At 40.7% G+C, this 20,872-nt stretch overlaps 1 protein-coding gene across 3 annotated transcripts in view; it reads right to left on the reverse strand.

Moving 5' to 3' along the window:
- Nucleotides 1–5,597: 5,597 nt before the first annotated feature.
- LOC121312970 (neurobeachin-like protein 2) overlaps nucleotides 5,598–20,872 on the reverse strand; it is a 124,027-nt gene continuing 108,752 nt past the window's right edge. For all 3 annotated transcript variants that reach the window (XM_041245012.1, XM_041245010.1, XM_041245011.1), the window contains 15 exons: nucleotides 20,135–20,275; nucleotides 19,606–19,736; nucleotides 18,868–18,977; nucleotides 18,118–18,235; nucleotides 14,696–14,793; nucleotides 14,249–14,362; nucleotides 13,865–13,954; nucleotides 13,309–13,418; nucleotides 12,857–13,029; nucleotides 10,181–10,275; nucleotides 9,664–9,780; nucleotides 9,156–9,317; nucleotides 8,713–8,861; nucleotides 8,426–8,561; nucleotides 5,598–8,164 (listed from right to left, as the gene is read on the reverse strand). In XM_041245012.1, coding sequence (XP_041100946.1) covers nucleotides 8,057–8,164; nucleotides 8,426–8,561; nucleotides 8,713–8,861; nucleotides 9,156–9,317; nucleotides 9,664–9,780; nucleotides 10,181–10,275; nucleotides 12,857–13,029; nucleotides 13,309–13,418; nucleotides 13,865–13,954; nucleotides 14,249–14,362; nucleotides 14,696–14,793; nucleotides 18,118–18,235; nucleotides 18,868–18,977; nucleotides 19,606–19,736; nucleotides 20,135–20,275 — 1,852 coding nt within the window. In that variant the 3' untranslated portion in view covers nucleotides 5,598–8,056. The remainder of the gene's footprint in view (nucleotides 8,165–8,425; nucleotides 8,562–8,712; nucleotides 8,862–9,155; nucleotides 9,318–9,663; nucleotides 9,781–10,180; nucleotides 10,276–12,856; nucleotides 13,030–13,308; nucleotides 13,419–13,864; nucleotides 13,955–14,248; nucleotides 14,363–14,695; nucleotides 14,794–18,117; nucleotides 18,236–18,867; nucleotides 18,978–19,605; nucleotides 19,737–20,134; nucleotides 20,276–20,872) is intronic.

Here is a 20,872-nt window from a genome sequence, read left to right on the forward strand (position 1 = left end):
GCAGATCCTTACAAGTTTTTGTTTGTTGTTCAAGTCATTGTATGTAATTTGCTGTTTATCTGTTACCTAACTTGTTAGAAGTTTACTTGTCCAGGGGATCTCAAAAGATTTATTGCACATTTTCAAATAATGTTATTTACTGCTTGAAAATAGTTTATTAGCATGTATAATTTGACACGATTTACAAATTAGAAAGTTCCTACATGTAGTTGTGCATTTGCAGGGCCTATTATGGCTTCCTTATTAAGTTCATCTGACTTAAGTTTATGGGGTATAGAGACAAAACAGGTATTGATACCCTGCTGTATTTTATGACGTTGTCCAGGAAAAATGACTACCACTACCATAGTTGAACCTCATAACAATGATGCAGGCTAAGATACTGGCTTTACAGTTAGTACAAATAAAGAAAAAACTTTTTGATTCAAGCAGGATACATCTCTCTAGTAAATTTCTATAGAAAAAGGTTTTTCCAACTTGAAAATTAATGCAGAAGACAGAATGCCTGGGATGCAGATATTTGTGTAAGCAAAGGGCCAACTTGCAGAACATGAAACTAAATATTGCTTCTACAAACGAGAAGCAAAATTTAAATGTACAGACTAGGTAATAATGAAAAATAAAATAAAACAGGCAGTAGAGTTTTGCCAAACTGTCTATACGGTTGATTTATTTAGTTGAGAAAGCTGCTGAATAAGCTGTTCTGTTTATTTTAAAATTCCATAAAATATGTATAAAAGTTCCGTACAAGATTACTCTGTTCCAACGTGCTCGCCTTTCATTTTGAAGGATGAGCTGGCATTTATTTTTACATTGTTTATCAGTAGCTAAACCTCTTCGAGTCCCACCGCTGTGATTCCACAATCTAACTCAGGTTTTAGAACTGAGCTTGAAATTCTCCACTTTTCCTGTACATTCCCTGAAGCTGGTTCAAGTCAAGAATGTAGCTACATTTACACTGACATGAGCCCCATTTTATACCCCACTGTTAATGTGCACAAAGAGATTGGCATACCTTCCCTCACAGGTTCATTCAGTTCTCAGTGAGAATGCTTAGGAAGGACCTTATTTCCCTCTCTTGCACTAATCTAGTTGGGAGTCCTAAAAATGGCAAAATATTTAGCTGTAAATGTAAACTGCATACTGTAGAAGAATGAAGACACATGCCATGATTTCTAGAGTAAACGCCACAGCATCAAACACGTTTTATTGCATAAACCACTTTTTTAAGGGTAATCCTGACATAATTACAGAAGATATTACAACCCCATCCCCTCCCTTAAAATTGGGTAACCATTATTCCCAGTTAGTCAAAGTAGGCAAAAAATATGTAGCAGTTAGCATTTGGATAGGACATTTTGAGAAGGTCAAGTGGGAACGATTGGGTGTCTTGATATGAAATAACTCCTTTACTGGCCAGTGGGTTTCTAGAAAGTGAGCACAGATTTGTAGAAATGCTGTATACTGCTGCCAGTGTGTCTCAGTCCTGTGAGTAGGTTCATTTAGAGCTGGACCGTTCTCACTGATCCAGGGCAGTGGATTATTACACTGATAGGTTGTGGCTGACTTCTGATACAATGGAACACATTTCTGACTGGAAATGCTCCTCTCAAAGGTAAACCTGTAAAAATTGGGACAATTATTCAGAAAGCTGTTTAGACGACAGCTCACTGGAAACGAGCCATTTTGATTTGAAAATTGAGCAATACAATGCCATTTTGTGTAAGCAAAAGTATTTTTGTTTCCTATGGACAAATAACCACAACAAATACAAACGTGTTTCATGTTTATAAGCAGTCTTCTATGTGTTTATTACACAGTATGGAATATATTACTTTTTCATTTTAGTTGCACATGTTTTAGTATTGAGAGACTCACAGAGTTTCATTGAATACACTGTTATCCACCCAGAGCCATTACCCCTCTTTGCCTTCAGCACTCAATCCAATTGTAAAACTAGTACTTTGTTTCATCTTGTCTCAGAGAAACCCCTGTAGAGATTACCAAACAGAAATGTAATGTGTTGATACACAAGTAGTAATGAAGATATACATTGCATGCAGTGAACTCGAGGAGTTCACAGTTTTTAAGTTAAGCAAATTAAAACAGTCCCCTCATTCTTGATTTTTCATCTAGTCAGTAAGGGCTGGAGTTCCTGTCTATGTTATTGAGCAGCTAAAAGAACTTCTATTTTATTAATTTCAATTGCACATTATTACAATGCCTGACAGCAAATATCAAAGTTAGCATAAAAATTCTGAATTTTTGAAGTTTAATGATTCCTAAAGTTCAGTAATTTGTGTGGAAATCAATATTACTGGCAATTATGTCTCGTGTTAGAGATTAAAGGTCATGTCTTAAAGGTACAGCTCTCAAAACACAATAACATACTTGTCACAATATGAACAGACATGTGGCTATGTCTCCTTTCACACGGAGAAAGAAGGGTTCTTAACTTGGGCCTGGGACAGACATATTAAACAAATTGCAGTGAATTCAACCAATCCAACTTCAGCCTATCCCTGTGTGAAAACAGGCATAGTCACATGTCTGTTCATATTAACAGCAGTTAATATTAAATTTCCACACGTTTCACTTGGTCTTCTGTGACGATGCCACTGTCGAAATTATCGATTGCATCAGTAAACCTGGTGATGCACGGGGTGATTTGACTGCTGGTAAAGATCCAGAGAATACTGGAGCTTCCAATACAACCACACCTGAAACCACATGGCCTGCTATTTTGAGCTCTGCGAATTGAAAGAAAAAAAAAACTTATCCGTTCCTTAATTGGCTTGATGATAAGCTGGGCTGTAATATTTCTCAGCATTCATCTGCGCTGCAGTCTTTGAAAAGCCGGGGACTTTTGTTGTCACCACAATGGAGGCGTTTTGAAGTTGGGTATAACAGCAAAAACCTGAGGGCAGGAATTAAAATCTTTGCATTAAAAATAAACTACAGAATACAAGATGTGCACCAGTTGAAAATCCGCCAGCTTCAGATGAAAAGCTGAAATAGAGGGAAGGTACACCTTGGTTGTGGTCATTGTTTGCCCTGATCCAACAAGTGCTGTAGGAACTGAAATATAGTACTGATGGGGCAATGCAGAAAGTTAAAACCATTAACCCAACACCAGTTGGAAAAGATCTTCCAATTAACTTCAAAAGAGAGTAGTGGTAGATGATGCCCTTGAGGCTTGGAGAGTGTTAATGGCAGCCTCCGAAAGGCCTGAAGTGGAGAAATGGCACCGTTCAAAGGCCAAGCCCAAAGGTTGAACTTCTCTGGATGGCGATGCCAAATCTTGCCTTGGGACTGCTGAAGCATATTGAGTTGGACTGACAGAGGCTAAGAATCTCTTTTGAGAAGGGTTATGAACTGGGAGAATCAGATCTTCATGGACCAGCAAGATACAACCAATAAGACCTGGAAGCAGGAAGGGACGAACCGGGCTGAAGCAGGGAAAGAAGAACAGTAGGCCATCTGGCCACACAGTAGACAGCATCTACCCTGCCAGACTGAGGATGCAGATGGCAAGAAAATCACAGGAGATATTGGCAAATGGAGTGTCAGACTTCTCCCACAGCAACCACGGAATTAAGTTGTAGTTCAAGTTACATTATATTCCATTGGCACTGCCATGACTTGCAGATACAAGACACTGGAGGCTACTTCCATTTTCTTTAAAACTACCCTGCTCCCCACAATTCAACCCAGTTTTCTTTTTTTATCTTTTATGATAATAAAAAAAAAAACAAGAATCACAGACTAATTTGTTAATGTTTTACTTCCCACCTAACTCATGTCGCAGCAACAATACACAAACCTAACATTTCACACATTGAATTTCCTTTTGTATTGTACAGTATACACACTACCCAAACAAGCACACAACCCTACCCCTCTGGACATTGATCTTTCAGACTTTAAACTTGGAGCATGCTTATCATAGCAAAAAGCACACAAAATAAAAGCAAGGTAAAATAACAAATCTCTTTGGAATAGCTGGTCCTTTCTCAAGACTGGAAAGGAAAATGGTACGGGTTGGCTGCTCGGACACTTCCTCTTACAGACCTGTCTCTGTCCTGTGAGTGGCTTGCACGACCAACCCAGTTATAAAGCTTTAGTATGTACCTTTCAAGAAAGACAAATTTGTAAGTGAAATTGAACTTTGTAAGAGAAACACTAGGGTCATTTAAGACCCAACTTCAGAAAACTCTGAGATCAATCAGCTACTTGGAACCGGACGAGCATAGATTAGCTGAATGGCCTCCTCCTCACTGGTGAATGTCTGTATGTTCTTATGTCCAATCAGACAGCTTGTGTTGTCTGGGATGGTTTTGCAGTGTAATGTGCTACAGTATATTGATCAAAAATATTTGTTCATCTTTGTTCATTTCTTCGATCTTTACGTGACGCATTATGTGCTGTATCTCACAATACATATTTTTGTAAACAGTGAATGAGAAGCCAGGGACAAAAGCACTGGAATCGCAGATTGCAGCCAATGAGAGAAAATGTAAATCTGCAGAATTCTGAATCCCAAGCACGTGAAAATTATATATTATGCCTACTGTAAATCAAGTGTTTAGGAATTACATATTTATATAGCCAATCCTGGGGACCCACTGTGTCTTCTGGTTTTCATACCAAGTTCTCATTTACTTAATTAAACCCTTAATTGAATATTATAAAGTACTTAATTAGATCTTTAATTGTTCTCTGCGCCTAAAAAGTTGCCGATATCAAGTTACTTATAAAATTGGATAGCTAACTTGAAATCTACATCTGTTTAACAGCTGAAAACAATTAAAACTGTCTAATTAAGATAATGAATAGTTACATTAAGTAATTAAGAGCTCAGTTGGATTGAAAACCAGCAGTCACAGTGGGTCCCCAGGATCAGGATTGGGAAACACTTTGCTGCAGTGACAAAGTATAATTCTTGGCCTGGATATCACAAAAGGCTGCTGGAGAATCATTGACAACATTTTTTCCTGCATTGTACCCTCAGTTTTTCAAAACAAGGGTATCAAATCACAAACTGCTTATAAATAAGTGTATAACAGATTATATTGTATTGTATGGTATTTCAGATCTCTCAACTGGCATGTTATGAAAAGAACAGTACAATTACAAGACCTTTTTGTCAAAGTCACTTCTGCCAACTGAGAAAAAAAGGGAATAAACCAGAAATGTGAGTTTGAGAACAAAGACAAAGCACCTGACGGCAGATTTTATGTGGTTTGGCATATCTGATCAAAAGGTTTGTAAACAGGAAAAAGAATGGATATGTGAAACTAACTATCATAGATATGCACAGAGGTTAAAACAATACGGCAGTAAAAGGGGTCATTGTTACTGGACACCATGCCTGTAATGGAACTTCATTGAGAAAATCATAGAATACAGAAGTGTACCAACTGAAAGACGTAGTCTGAAAGCAAATGGTTAAAACAATGTAGCGCTGGAATTATTAATGTTCACTAGACCTCACCCAATATCTGTCATATTAATAAAAAGAATGAAAACATCCCTTGCGCAGTGTTTTCAAATTAATTTATTTTATATCGTGAGAATAAAGGAAGAGGCTGACACAATTTAATAGAACCATCTTTTATTTATTTTTTCCTGTTCATTCTAAAGAAACAATCACAAACATCACCACAGTAATTAAACAAAGGCAGCGATATCGTTCAAGGTAAGGTCTGTGTTTAAGGCATCCTTTAAATGATTGCGCTCTGCAGGGTTTTTTTTGTTTTGTTTGTTTTTTTTACAAATGTATACAGAGAGCATTAGCATCCTGGAGACACACACAGCTGAGTCACATAGTTTTCCTTCCCGATAAGAGTTCAGCAAATCATTTAAACCAGGAAAAGCACCTCAGAACAAAGAAACCAAGTGAAAAACAAAAATCACAGAGGAATCAGCTAACAATATATATAAAAAAACAAAAAAACAGAAAACAGCTCCACATTTACCCAGTTGCTACTGCATTAAAACTTGCAGTGCTCAAGTACATTGTGAGAAAATAAAAATATAAAAAAACATCAAGGTGTATATATGTATATATAAACAATATACAGAAACAGGCAGAACACATTCATGTATTCATCAAATTCCCACCTGTGCAGTAAGTCCTTACAAAATAGTTTTTACAGTAAGAGATGTAAAAATCCCATCTCAACATATTGATTTATTTTTATTATTATTATTATTGCACAAACATCCCCCCTCTTCCCCTCCCCTCCCCTCCTCCCTCCCCACAGTGTTACAGTAGTTTAAAAATAGAGATATACACACACACACAACCACAAGCACCACAAGTGTCAATACTGTGGCATGAAAGTCAATTCAGTGCCTGAATACATTTTACAACCCTGTTTCATATGGCTTGCTATTACAAAGAGTTCTTTGCAGTTTGAGTACCAAGATGAGGCAGGAACAATACACTAACACACAGACAAAGACACTATCATTCTCCATCTGGCACTGTTTCCTAGCACTGTTTCTCTGACCTTACTGACAATAGCAGTGTTCTGCATTTAGTTAACGTGCTATCAAAATTGCAAAATAATCTTTAAAGAAAACAAAATCAGTAGTATTTTGGCAATATAGTATAATCAGTAGTTTCAAATACCTTTGTTAAAGCGTTGATGCGTCTCTACAAAATTCATGTACTCATTTTTAAACTAGTACTCTTGAGTGTGTTGGGTGCTCTTTCCTCATCACACCACTAGGGTGCCATCTGTACTATGCCAACAGCAACCCCTACAGCTGCAATGTGGAACAACAGCAAATACAAGTGCTGTTGTCTCTGACCCCATGTTGGAAACACTACCGGCCACAGGGGGCGCTGTGGAACAAGAATTCCTGTGTGAGCAAGGCACATTATTCAATATCGAAATAGCAGAAGACAGCGATTATGTTAAACAGCAGTTGGCAAGGAGAGGCTGAGCTGGGGTTAACTGCCCAACCATGACTAACTGACTAATTTAGGCCACTTCTAGTATTCCAGAAATATAGATTCTGCATCTATACAAACTTAATCATTTGTCTGCAGCTTTGACTGCCATTCACACTTCACCATATATCAAAACCAGAACTCACCAGGTTTCCCCCAGTGCATACACCCCAGGTCTCCCAACACCACGCACCAGTTCTTCTGAAGTGACTGAACATACAAAGCTCCTAACCCTGGATTAAGCGTGTGAGCTCAAGCAACACAACAGGTGCACAGTGTATGGTAAATGAGGTTTGGCTATTCCTTACCATTCTCCTAGTGTACAGCATCTTTTACACACTTAACATTATTATTATTTTGCATATATATATATATACACACACACACACACACACACACACAATATGTTTATAACTCGTATGTGTGCCTGATACTGAATGCAATCATTTCTACACACAGACACGTATTCGTACAGTATAGTGGGAACTGTGGAGCTTGTACAGAGCAGAGTGAATCTGATCATGTGTGATCTGGTTTCCTCCCTGAATACAAAGCTTGTTTAGTTTTTCTGCCCTCCATGTTCACTTGATCTATTTGTGTTTGTACGTCTTGAACACAGATTCAAAGCTTTTTAGGGGCAACATATGTAGGAGTACACATTCCCTGTGTGGTCACATCACATACACAGTACAGTATGTATGTACATATTATTTTTGTATATACATGCATAAATAAAAATACAGAAGGTCTTGTCTTTGTGATAAAAACAGTGAACTTTCAATGCAATGGGAATGTGACGTTTTTGAAAAAGAATATAAAAACATTTAAAATAAATAAAGAAACACCTTCCTTTTTTTTCCTGGAAACTACTCCAGAAACCACTCTGTGGTAAGCAGGCGGTGAGAGAGCAGGAGTCAGGTTCTCCCCCAACTCAGGCTTGTTCACTCGTCTGGCTGTGGCGGTGGAGTCTTTGCACGGGAGCCTCCATTCCATTTTAATCTGACAAGTGCTTTGTTTTTGGTCCCGGGTCTCTCAGCCCCCCTTCACACTAGGATTTCTCCCCAGCCTCCTGTCTGGTGCCTTGTGGCTGCAGCTCTATTTCTCAGCAGACTCTGTGGGGTTGTACTCCGTCTCCCCCGAGGAGATCCGAGTGATGCGCCGCTTCGAGCCCCACAGCTTCCGAGTGAACTGGCCCGTCTTCACCTGATCACATAGAGAGGGTGTTAGGAAAAGGGGTGTAACGATACACTTTGTCACGAAATGAAACAAACGTAGCAAAATAAAATCACTGGACTGCCTGTGCACACAATCTCCTGGTTTGCTGAAGATCATTTTCTTTGTTAAATTACAACACAATCAAAAGTTGTCCCATACTCCACGTCCCCCTGCCCGATCATTTACTCCCACTGCTCTCTCCCATTCGCACCAGTGTGTGTCCTGTCTTATCTGCCCTCTATCTCGTACCTCAGAGGGTTGCCCGGCTCCCACCACAATAAGCTTGCCGTCTCCCAGTCCCACCAGGATGTGGCTGTTCTCTTTGGTTATGGATACACTGTGGACCGAGACCTTCAGCGCCAAAGGGCTCATCACCAACTTCAGACTGGAACACAAACCCAAAGCAAGGCAATGTTACCGTCAAGTAAAATTAAGCGTTTGTATTTAATACAATTCAAATAAAAAATTATTTCATATGTTCTGGTTGCAACGTTTGTCTAAACAGTTCTTCTGATAGGCAGCTGTGCTGCTCCTACCTGTATAGGTCTCGGATGCACAGGGAGCCCTGCACCGTACCCAGGATGACGTGCTCCTGAGACAGGCACATCGCCGACACCTGCTGCTCCAGAACCACCGACGCAAGCAGCTTCCCGTTAATAGAGTACAAGTGCAGGGAGAACTTATCCTGAACAAGAGAGAGAGAGAAAGAAAGAGAGACAATGACAGAGAGACAGTCAGACAGGCAGCACACACAGTAACAGACACAAGCATGCATACACACAAGTAGCCACCAAGACAGACACAATATTTCTACTACTGCCTTCTTAAGCTGAAGACAATGTTTTTTTCTACATTTACACTGAACACTTACAAGTGATGCAACTAAAAAGTAACTCTCTATAAGCTATAATAATAATAATAAATAATAGATGTCTCTTATACAAGGTTTAGCACACCTCCCTCCCCTCCATCCTGTTACCTTGACCGTGCTCCTCCCCTGCAGGATGGTCTGTGTGACGATATGGCCCTCCAACCCCACGACCAGGTCGGAGATAGTGACCGGGAGAGAGCGCTCACAGGCTGGCTGCAAGGTCCGCATGAACTGCCCCCTCCGCACACTGTGCACGATCAATGAGCCGTCCTGAGAGAGGGAGAGAAGAGAGAAAGGGATGGAGGAGAGTTAGACATTAAGACAGCACGCAGAAGGAGGGTGTCACTGAGTTCACAAAACAGGACAGAGTAGAATAACACTCGCATAAAACCTGCAAGACAAAAAAAATCCACCACAAATTAATGAAAGCAAAGATCTGTTAGGTTCCACAGTAGCAAGGACAGTCATGTAGGTAGGCTGCTCCAAGGCAGTGTATCGGCAATGGCAAAATGAAGCAAAGGTTGCCAGGAATAACATGCATTTTTCCTCCATCCTGACACCATGCTAGTTAGACACTGAATCATGTTAAACTCTTTAGAAGGACCTGACCCCTCACCTTTGACCCCGAGACCGCCATGTCCAGCTCGGTGCTGATGGCCACACAGGTGACCTCATCGTTGTGTCCATAGAGGACCTGAACTGGCTTTGGAGCCAGACCACAGGAAAACCCACCCTGCAGAGGCGAGGAAAAGAAAACTGGCTGTCACTGCACTGCTTATTAGAATGAAGGTTGTAAAGGTTTAAACAGTAAACACAATAGTATTTTAATAAACATTTAACTCAAAATGTCTAGTTTTATGAGGAAATTCCATTAACACTCAATTTTTTTCAAAAAGTTTGTCCTTTATTATATGTTAAAATCAGCATAAAAGTTTAAACAAAAACACAGGAGTAAAAATAAACTAAAAAAAAAACCCAAATCAAATGTACTTTTTCCACGTAAGATTTGTACGATAGTTTACAAAAATGTTTGGCATGAAATGTAGATTTACTGCATTAATTCTTAGGACCGATTAGATAGAAAACCTTATGAAAGTGTATGCAAGCCTCCAACAAGGGCTGGCCATGTGTACCTGCTGTTGGACCTGCCACACCATGCAGGTGGTGTCCCGTGAGCCAGAGATGAGGTAGATTCCACACAGGTCCAGCGCCAGGCACGTCACGATGTCTTACAAGAGAAGAGAACAGCATTAAACCAGACGGCAGCAAGGTCTCCTAACACTCTTACGAATTGTACTGAAAAACTAGAGTTGTGTTATCAGCAATAATCATGTTGGACTTTCAGCTGTATCATCTTTACACAAAAAGTCACATGTTTATAGGATGGGTTACCTAGCCATGGTGTTGATGCTGAAACACTGGGAAGTTTTTAGATTAATCACATACTGGGGACTGGAAGGGTGTGATGGTCTGAAAGGTCTCCTCTCGTTCGTAAACTTGTACATTTGTTATCTTCTTATTTTCTTTTAAAAATGTTTAAAATGGATCAGCTCCATTTCTTACTGTATTCCATCATAAACTAGTGTTGACATGCAATAAAATTATGCTTTTGTTTATTTATTTATTTATTATAACCCTTTAAGGTACAAGGAACATATGCCCCCCCCCCCAAAAAAAAATTATGCTAACTTTTTTATTTTTGCAATGAGGTGCACAAAACAGGATTTAAGTTTACTAAGAGGTTGAATCTGATCATCCAAATTGTCAGTTTTCTTGTGATACTTGAGTCACTCTCAAATGTATTTTAAGAAGAAACCGTTTGAACATCAGCTCAATTCCTTATGTGCCTTAAGGGGTTAAATGACTGGCGATACATCACCAAAACCTCAAGACCAGCTTTACATTAACACTAGAACCACCATGCCAGTCAATTTGACTGTTTTAGGGTCTAAATAACACTGCATTTGTGACTCTCATGCACCTGTCCGTTCCTGACTGTTCTTAAATATGACATAAATAACCAGACAGTGTTTGAGCAGCAGATTCGCAAAAATGACATCCCTAGTACCACTAGACCGGACATATTGACTGGCTATTACAATAAATGATTTTTTAAAAATATAATGTACAATATTCTATTTTTTTTACATATCGTATACAAGACACTCCCACCTCAAGGCCACATCACTATGTACAGTGCTCCCTCTCTATAACGTGTGCCTCAGGGTTCACACAATATGAGCATTATAACCAAAGAGCATTATAAATGGAGGAGGGGGGTGCCGTGGGACACATAGCAACACATCTGACTAAAATACAAAATAAAATAACTCTCTCTCTATATTAACCATGCATAAAAGCACCATGTAATCAACCCTATTTTTTTTTTTTTTTTTTGTAAAAAAAATTAAAGTAACATTACCACTTTTACTTAGCAGTTTTTAAACTGTAAATAGGCTGGCTAAACGGTGGTCGGGAGTTCTGTTTAAAGCGACAGACCAACTGCGAGATGGATAGCAGATCGGGCAAGGGGAAGAGGGAACGGGCTCTCCCCAGGTTCAGCTGCCGGAGCGGGCCTGAAGCGTCTCGTCTCCCAGAGAAAGCTGCAGCTCCTCTTGCAGCAAAAAAATAAATACATTAGGAAAGCCTTATAGCGAGGGAGGACTGTATTTCATACTGGAGTGTGGGGTGGTGTGGCTGTATGCTAATCCTTTGCAACATGCGTCTTTTTTGACATGCACAGCGTACAACAATAGCCCCAAGATGGCCACTTACCTGGCAACTCACCTGGGAGCTATCAGTCTTTCGTTTGATATAAGGAATATAACAGGGAAAATATCAGGAGATAGTTCATTTTGGAACTAGCCACAAAGCTTCAGCACAAACATTTCGATCACAATACTGCAAAGCTGCACTCAGTGTACACACGCCAGGTAGGTAAACAATAACACAACTTCTGATGTCTGTGGCCAATATGAAACGGCAGTATGCCTTTATGCAGAGTCAAAGTACATCTTGTTGGATTGTGTTATTTTGAAAGCGCCATGCATCCTGTACATAACAGGAATTTAGTTATGATTAGTTATCTCTGTGGATTGTTATTCAGGGTGTTGTTTGTGAAGTACGATTCGCTCAAAGCATTCTTGTTACACGGCTCATTATTAATATTATTATTATTATTATTTATTATTATTATTACTATTATTATTTAGCTGACACCTTTATCCAGAGCGACTTACAAGTATATGAGAAGTGCAAGTTATAAATAAATACAACAAATACACAAATAGAACAATAGAGTAAGACAGACAGACAGCAGGCAGGCTACAGCAGGCTGCAGTAGCCTATAGGCTACACTACACAGTCCAATAGGAGCCAACACACTGGAAGTAGTGTTACATTTTCTTTTTTATGTTAGTATTAGAAAAAATGATTTCATAGTTTTGTATGTACATATACCTGTTTACACACTAGTTTCTTCTGAAATGCTTATTTTATTACAGTTTTTTTTTTTTGTAGTTTTGAAAAGTCTTTTATGTTTCATTTTCCATTTAAATACAGTGTTTCTGCTAAGCAAATGTTAGATATGACATTCATGAATAAAACTTTTGAGTTGTACCCAGTGGTTTGTCTTTCATTTTCATATCGAAGCTGTTTAAAAATGTAGCGGTTAAAATGACCGGCGCGGCGGTTCTAGGTAGCCGTTCTAATGTTAAGGGTCTAATGCAACAGAAAGCACCGCAGGAGTCAGGTACAGAGGTCTCTTCTCCGAAGCTCCCCCAATGCCCCCTGCCCCTGTGTTGACGTACCAATGTGCCTGCAGAGCTGCCCGACCACCTTCCCCTTGGCCAGTGCAGTTACCCGCAAGCTGTTGTCCCAGTGCCCCCCACTGAATAGCAGCTTCCCATCGTGAGACACCACCAGGATCTTTGAGGTGAGCTCCACATCAGGGGACAGGGGTCCCGACAGGAAACGCTGGGTCCTGCAGAGAGAGAGGTGGGGTACACAACTTCAATACAGTATCATAAACAGAACTCTGTAATGGCGATCAGAACCGGTACATTCAGAGTATAGTATAGAGAACTCAGTACTGAACAGGGGATCGATCTGAGAGCCAGCCACTTCAATAGTGGTATTGTAAAGGCAATTCAGTACTGGGCATCTTAGAGCTAGCAACTTCAATACAGTATAGTCTAGCAAATTCAGTACTGCAAAATTACAGTATGACAGCAAAGCAGAGCAGTGTGAGAGACTTTCATACTTCGGGTTGGAGACAGTAGGGTCCTTGCTGAAGCTGAAGTAGTTTGCAATGTTTTTATCGTATGGCAGCCAGCTGTGAGTTCCCAGCAATCCATTGGCACTGACTGTAACCTGGGAGACAGGGGAGAGCAAAGGGTTATGGGAAATGGAGTTCAGCCAGAACTACCAAAACAATAAGAAAAAGTCATAATAAAAATACAGTATCATGTACTGCTAATATGCACAGTGGTACTACGAATAATCAAAGAAACATACAGCTATTGTATTAAACAAGGTTCAACTATTATTTACTCCATGTCAAAAAGAAGTCTGATTTTTCACAACTTGTAAAGAAATTGCTTCATATACAATGTTAAAAGAAAATTTATGAATAATTCAGGTTGAAATAATTTATTATATTAATATTGTTTCGATATAAAATACTGGCAGGGAAAGAGTACCCAAGAGATTTAAGAAATGAAGCAGAATAATTAATATAATACATAAAGAGAAGAAGTTAGGAAAAGGAGAAGACTGAAGCAGAGAGGAAGTTCCCACTATGGGGGTCTCATCTTTACCAGCAGGTCCGGATAGCCCTGGGTGATGAAAGAGCGGGCCTGGTTTTTGGGAACTACAGCTTGCACCAGGGAAACGTTATCACTGATACTCTGGAAGAGAAACACCATGTCATTAGAACTCATCAGCAGGGCCAGCGCTGCCTGAATGAATACGAATTTCACAGCTCACTTTAGTAATAACTCAGTTTCTACCTCAGGCATTAGAAATACTAAAAGAAACTAAAATTAAATGACAAACGTTTTCACTAGAAGTCTTTTACAATGCAATACATAGCAAACATTTGTCATTGAATTTTAGTTTATTTTGATATTTTAATAGTTGTTTAATATATATATCTCTATCTCGATAGATGTGTGTGTGTCCCTCCTCCTGGTAGTAAGCACCTCTACGAAGGCCTTGAGCTGAGACAAGTGGTCCAGGAGGTTGAGGGGGTTGTTCTCAAAGCGAGCCAGTCGCCGCATAGCGTTCTCCGCAGACAGCCGGGGAGGATGGGGCTCCTGCAGAGAGACAGACAGACAGTGGGTTACAGAACCACATTGAAAGGCCCTATCATGGAAAAGGGTAAGGATCAATATTAGTCTGCTGGCTCAGTTAACATAATAATCCAACATTCATAACGTTAAAAATTTTTTTAAAAAAAAAGTCTTTGTCTTCATAATCCATACTAATCATCTTCTGGACAACAAATACCGTTCAGGTTGTTTGTTCTGGGTTGATTGGGTGGCCTTTAACAGAGATAGGTAAGTGATGAAGTGAATGGTGAAAGAGCTGGCTGTGATAGGCCGCTCCATGGAAATGGGTAAGTCAGCACTATCAACATGCTGGCTCACCCTCAGCAGCTGGCAGGGAGTCTGTCCAAAGTTGCTGATGATCCCCTCCAGAGCCTTCCTCTCCGTTTCATCTGCAATGGCATCCAGGTCCACAGCACCTGTATAGAGAACCACAGTCAGCTATACACAAGGAAGGGCAGGGCAAGTTTTCCCTTACCTTGATGCAATGCATGGCTTTTGGATGCAGTCTGAACATTAGAACGATAATACATCACCTTGCTCTTGCAAAGTAAACACATTAAGCCTCAGAACCTTGGAGAGCCGGATGGGGCCAACAAGAATTACCTTCGATGTATTACCTCCACCACAGAATAAAAAAGTAAACTTTATTACCTCCAACAATTGTTGCTAAGGGATTCAAAACCACCAGAAATCAGCACAGAAAAAAGAAACATTGATTTTATTCTTGCCCATAGCCATCTGCCCCAAAAGCAGGGTTTTGGGGGTCTAAGACATTCAGTCTACAGAACCTAATGAAAGTATGGGGGTCACCCATACTGCAGCACTGCATAGGTCAGAGACAGATGCACTCTGGAATAATGCAAAATAGGTTGTGAGGTTTCTTGTGGAATGACCACTGACCTTCTGGGGTAGGTTGGCAAGCCAGACAGTGTCCGCAATCCACTCCGACAGCCGTTGTTTGGACAGGGTTTGTCCTTGGAACTTAGACCCACAGCAGATACAGAGCTGCTCCGTTTGATGCCAACCCTGAGTCCGGTCAACATAGTATGCTAATGCCTTAACTGGGCAGAGTGTGTGGGGCTTCCTCTCCCTGTCAGACTGATGGTGGATGAAGCGCCTCCAACTCCACTGTCTGGTTGACATGGAAAGCAGAGATGTTTTAGAGAGGAAAGCAGGCCTTAGTCCTGGCCTCCTTGAAAAATAGAGATGCTTTAGCAATGGAAAATGCTTGCAATTCACCTACTTGCTTTGCGTAGATGATTGCTGGTAGGAAAACATTAGGTTATTATTATAACCCTGGTTCACTGAAATAGAAATGTAACCAGTACTCCAGATGCTCACTGAAAAGCCCTGGGCTGTGCCGGGTGGCAGAACCTTTTGAAGCCACCATGTTGAGCCGCCACAGGACCGGTTCTGAACACCACCTCTGGCAACAGGCTCAGCCGGCTGGGGCCTTGAAAAGCAAGCGAACCAGCTCCTTTGTGGATTCCCACGCAAATGTGAAAGTGCTGTAGGATCTAGTCCACCGAGGGACCAAATGTATGTCCTGGTGTAATAGGGACATCCAACAGTGCTTTGTCCCTGTCAGGCACGTGTGCCTCAGAAAGCAGGAGCTGCCTACGTGCAGCTATCAACCTGACACATGGAGCAGGTTGTTATTAACCAGGCGCAGCTCATCCAGGGACCTCAGCAAATAGGCTACCAGAATACTATTATAATTGCCTATCATAAAAGTTAGCTGATTTATGTTGCTCGTTCCCTGGCAAGGAGTGACTAAGCCAATGGCTTCATGCAGGGCAGAAGGCGGCAGTGGGACTAGACAAGCAACAAGCTGTCGTGCACAAATTATGCGTAATTAGTGAAAACTATTACAGCAATTATTTTAATATCGCATACATTTTGTGTTAAAAAACAATAAATGCTAACAATACAGCAGATACAGGTAACAAGTACATATGTGAACAAGGCTCTGCAAGCAGCTTTGACATATTTTATTCAGGTTTCGTGGTCTTTAGGAGGTAAATACCCATATGGTAAAGGTTACATTTCGTACTTGAAATGGAACTGTATTCAAAGATAAATATTTCAGCTCTGCCGAATACAGGGGCTCGAATGGTGCTTTCATAAGCATGTTAAGCACCATATTCAACTGCCAGCGAGGGACAAGGACGCAAACTCAGAGTTCCTTGTCCCGCCAGGAAGAGCGCTCCGGGGGAGTTTATTTTAGTATGGCAAGCTGAAATAGTTGCTAGGTAGACCTAGAGTAGAGGGAGATTTCCGTTGTTAAAAAGGTCCTGCAAAAATGGCAGTATGGCTACCATGGGGCAAGGGAGTCCAGCCCACGAGACAGACACCAAGTCTGGAAAACTCCCCATTTAAACCTGTCCTGTACCTGGCATTCTGGAAGGTTGCAATAACCTCATCTGATAGACCGAGCTGGCTTAAGTGCAGTGCTCAGCACTGGGTCAGGATGCCACAGGATCCCCTGCGTCTGGCTCAGCAGGTCGCCACACACAGACCGCTCCCAAGGCTGGCCATTCAGGAGCTGGACCAGTGCCGAGAACCGGGCCAATTATATACTCCTGGGAGAGTTATCCTGCATAGCCTCAACAGGCCTCCAGACTGGCTTTATTTTTTAATTTGTGTGTGTTGCATTAATAACACTAAGAAAATTGCCCTCCTCTGTTTTGGTCTGGGTAATGACACAAAGAGGATGAAATCCTTCTCAAAACAGCGTCAGCATTGCTGTATACAGGAAAGCAGCCTCTGTAGACCGAGCCTGTTTAGATCTTCAAAGTCCTCTAGTCACTGGGTCATGACCTGGGAAGGAGGTGGCTGAGCAGTGCAGGCTGAAATCACCACAGTGGCTGCAGCTGGTTTCGCAGGCGTGTCTCTCTCCCTGCTGTCACAGGAATGCGTAGACTTGCAAGACCGCTTCCTTGGGGGAGACATGGCTGAGCTCCGCTGTTCCTGAGGCTGCTCCATATTTTTGTTGATCTCGAGTGGGCTTATTTGATCGCAAAGCACGGAGCGAAGGGGGTGAAGGAGCGCCCCCGAAATATCAACACTCATTAAACACAGAACCACACAATGTACAAACAGATGGCATGGGAAGATAGTCATTAATAGGAAAAGAGAAATCCAGAAAGAACTAACTCGCTAAAAAAGAAGAAACATATTTTTTTGATGAATATAAACAAACAAAACAAAAACATAGAAATGTGAATACCTACAACAAGTCTGTGCTTTGAACAGACAAAAAAAAAAAAAGAGAGACTACACTGCGTCCTTACCCAAGCGAACGCAGGAGATATTTGGACAAATAATACTGCTTTTATGGAGGAGGTACACTGACTTTGGGCAAAAAAGGATTACACCACACTGATCTCTGAATAAGAGATTGGTTTGTTTCTCTTGACGCAAGCAGTGAGTTTACTTTGTGTGTGGACTTCATCCTATGAAGAAACCATATTATAGGTAATCTTCATTTTCCTTTAATTTCCTAATCGTTTAAACTTCATGAGAAGCTCTTCACTAGAGTGCTGTTACTTTTTAAATTAGTATTACTAGAAGTATTATTATATACAACAACTAATCCATATGTGTCACACACACCCTGTGCTGCTTAAAGTGAATACTGACAGGGAATTTACTTTGTGTATGCAGTTCATCATACAAGGTAAGAACCCATCATCCCTCGGCTCGAGCCTCACCCCAGCAATCCCTCCCCCCTCCCTCACCCTCGTAGGTGCAGTAGTAGAAGACGTTGAGTGCTTCCACTGCAGCAGGTCCCCTTTGCTTGTAGCCAAAGATCAGATCAATCCATTCATGCAGGTGGGCAGACACATGCTCACACTCCTGCAGGGGAAACAAAGCCAGCATCATTATCTTAGTGATTCCATACTTCTTCCCCAGCCATGCATATCTATTCAGTATTTAAGTTTCAAATGTTCAGTTTAGAAACAAAGTATTCAGAAATACTGCAAACATTTTAGCTAGGACATTCTGTCTAACACTACACTGCTTTCTTGATTGTATTTTATAAATTGTTGTATAGAATCTGTGTTTATTTCTTTACAGTAATAATAATAATCATTTTTATAACCACTACAGTAAAACCTAACTGGGACCAGAGGAAGAATCGAATTAGAGCTGTGAAACTGTTTATTTGATCTTCCTAATCAAGAAATCTCCGAAAAAGATATTCAGCCTCTTTAGCTGTAAATATACAACATACAGTACTGAACTGTTCTGTAAGCACCAGATATTAAGGGATGAAAAAGCACATTTTTTATGACAGCAGCACAGAATACCACAGCACTCAACAAGACAGGTTACCAAGGGGCTCCTTAGATTAAGAGGGGTTTGATAATCAAAGTTTTACTCTACTGTTCATTTTACAACGCACGATTGTGGAATATACTTGATAGTGCATCTCTGGATTGAGCTGATTTAGTAAAGCTTCAACAGACAGGTCAGGGATGGCATACCAGTGCTTTCCTGTGCTTCCGGATGAAGTCCTCCCTGGATTCAGCCCACTTTGGTAGAACAACGTCATGCACTTTATCCAAAGACACCTGCAGGGAGCCAAGGTCGAACCCTGAGGATAAGAAACAGAGGAAGGGGAGCGGGGGATCATTAACTAGGCACACAAACTCCACCACAGAGCTCTGCAAGTTCAGCTGGCTTACATCAAAACAGGTAGAATTCCACCTAGAGCAGTTACAGTGTCACCTGGTAAACTATTCTGCATAAGAAAAGCCTTACTACCTGCCAATCTAAATGTATCTACTCAGCTTCCAGTTGAATTTATGACTTGGGTTAACCATATTCAATCCACTTAAACTTCAGTTAAATCTCCCCCTGCATCTGCCTTTTTTTTCTATTTTTTTTAAACCCAGGGTTTATAGGTATATGAAATAATTCACTGCTTTAGACCTGGAAGGAGGTTACATTTGTATAGTTAAAGTCATTTAAGGTGCAGGTGGGACAAAGACCAGGAGGGCTCCAGACCTTGAGGATTAGAATTGTGCACCCCTATGATACATACTTCCTAAAAGTGTCTGGTGTTGGTTAATATTATGAACTCAGAAGAGCAGTTGTCTCACACAGGGCTTCAAATCACACTCTCCAGCTTGTCAGATCACAGTAAAGTTATGCAGCCGAGACTGGCACAGGGACAACCGGCCAGTCCCTCTCCACTGCAGGGAGCCAGCTGCTCCACTTACCGTTCATGTTCTCCAGGAACTCTGGGAAGTAGAAGAACTCTGGGATTAACTCCTTCACATCCACGGGGTTCTCCATGCGTGCCTGCCAGGCTGCGTGCACTGAGTGGAACTGCCTGTCTGCACAGTCAAACCTGGGGAGCAATGGCAGCACACTGTCAGAAGGGGGAGTCACTGCACCATAGCATGAGAAATACGTTTGCTTTGAATAACAAGGAAAAAAAAAAAACACGCTTGTTAAATTTACAGATAATCAATCAAATTAAAATATTAAAAATCGCCTAACTACAGTTGTACTTAATGAGTATATCAGGGTACTTTGAGTCGACACTGCAAAGGAGTGCTCTAAAAATACAGGACACAGCTGTGAAATCAAGCCCAAAATTTTAACAACCCAAAACAAACAACAACAAAAAAACATGCTTTGTAAAAAAAAAAAAAAAAAAAAAAAAAGCATTTTATTAAATTAATTTTGCAGCCCTGTTGTGTGAAGCCTGCTGTGTATGCAGTCGTATGCTGTGCTGTGCCCTACCTGCCGCTCTGCAGCTGGATGTGCAGGGTGGTGAAGGGCTCACTCCGGATCATATAGTGCATGACTCCCGCTGCGTTGGAGTAGTGTGTGCCATAGTGGAATTTATCAATGGTGCCTGTGGAGTCCTCAAAACTCTCGTACCTGCGCACAGAAACAGACACAGTGTGAAAGGAGTACAGGCTGCACATCGTTACTATGGACTAGCCACTATGGGTTAAGGGCTAGCAAAAATGGGTTGTTAATTACATTTATGCAAATTTTTGTTTTTAACCAATAAAAAACACAATAACCCCCCCCATACAAAAAAAAAGAAATCTCTGCATATCCAATAAACACTGATCCCTTTTCTCTGTGGAAAAAAAAAAAAAAAAAAAAAAACACAAAACAAAAAATCCCAATTCAGCTGGGCAATGTCCCTCTTTCCAGACTTGTATCTCACATTGATTTCATTCTGAGTACTTTAAAACCCACCCCAATTACTGAGTTGCAGCAAATTCATACATTTGTAAGACTGTAATAAGCTCCCGAGATTTAAAACAAGATGTTCTTTTAAAGCTATGTTACAGTATTAAAAGGTAGTACTTACAAGCTTGTGTAATTTAAAACAGAATTCAAATTGTGGTGAAATGTAAAAAAATGCCTAAACAGACCCCAGAAGAATATGCCCGTGACCATAAGGATTTCGTTGTGGAAGACAGCAAAAGAAAGAAGGTACAATTAAAGTACTGTCGAGTTACT

The sequence above is a fragment of the Polyodon spathula genome, chromosome 3 (genome assembly GCF_017654505.1).
Source record: "Polyodon spathula isolate WHYD16114869_AA chromosome 3, ASM1765450v1, whole genome shotgun sequence".
Classification (NCBI taxonomy): domain Eukaryota; kingdom Metazoa; phylum Chordata; class Actinopteri; order Acipenseriformes; family Polyodontidae; genus Polyodon; species Polyodon spathula.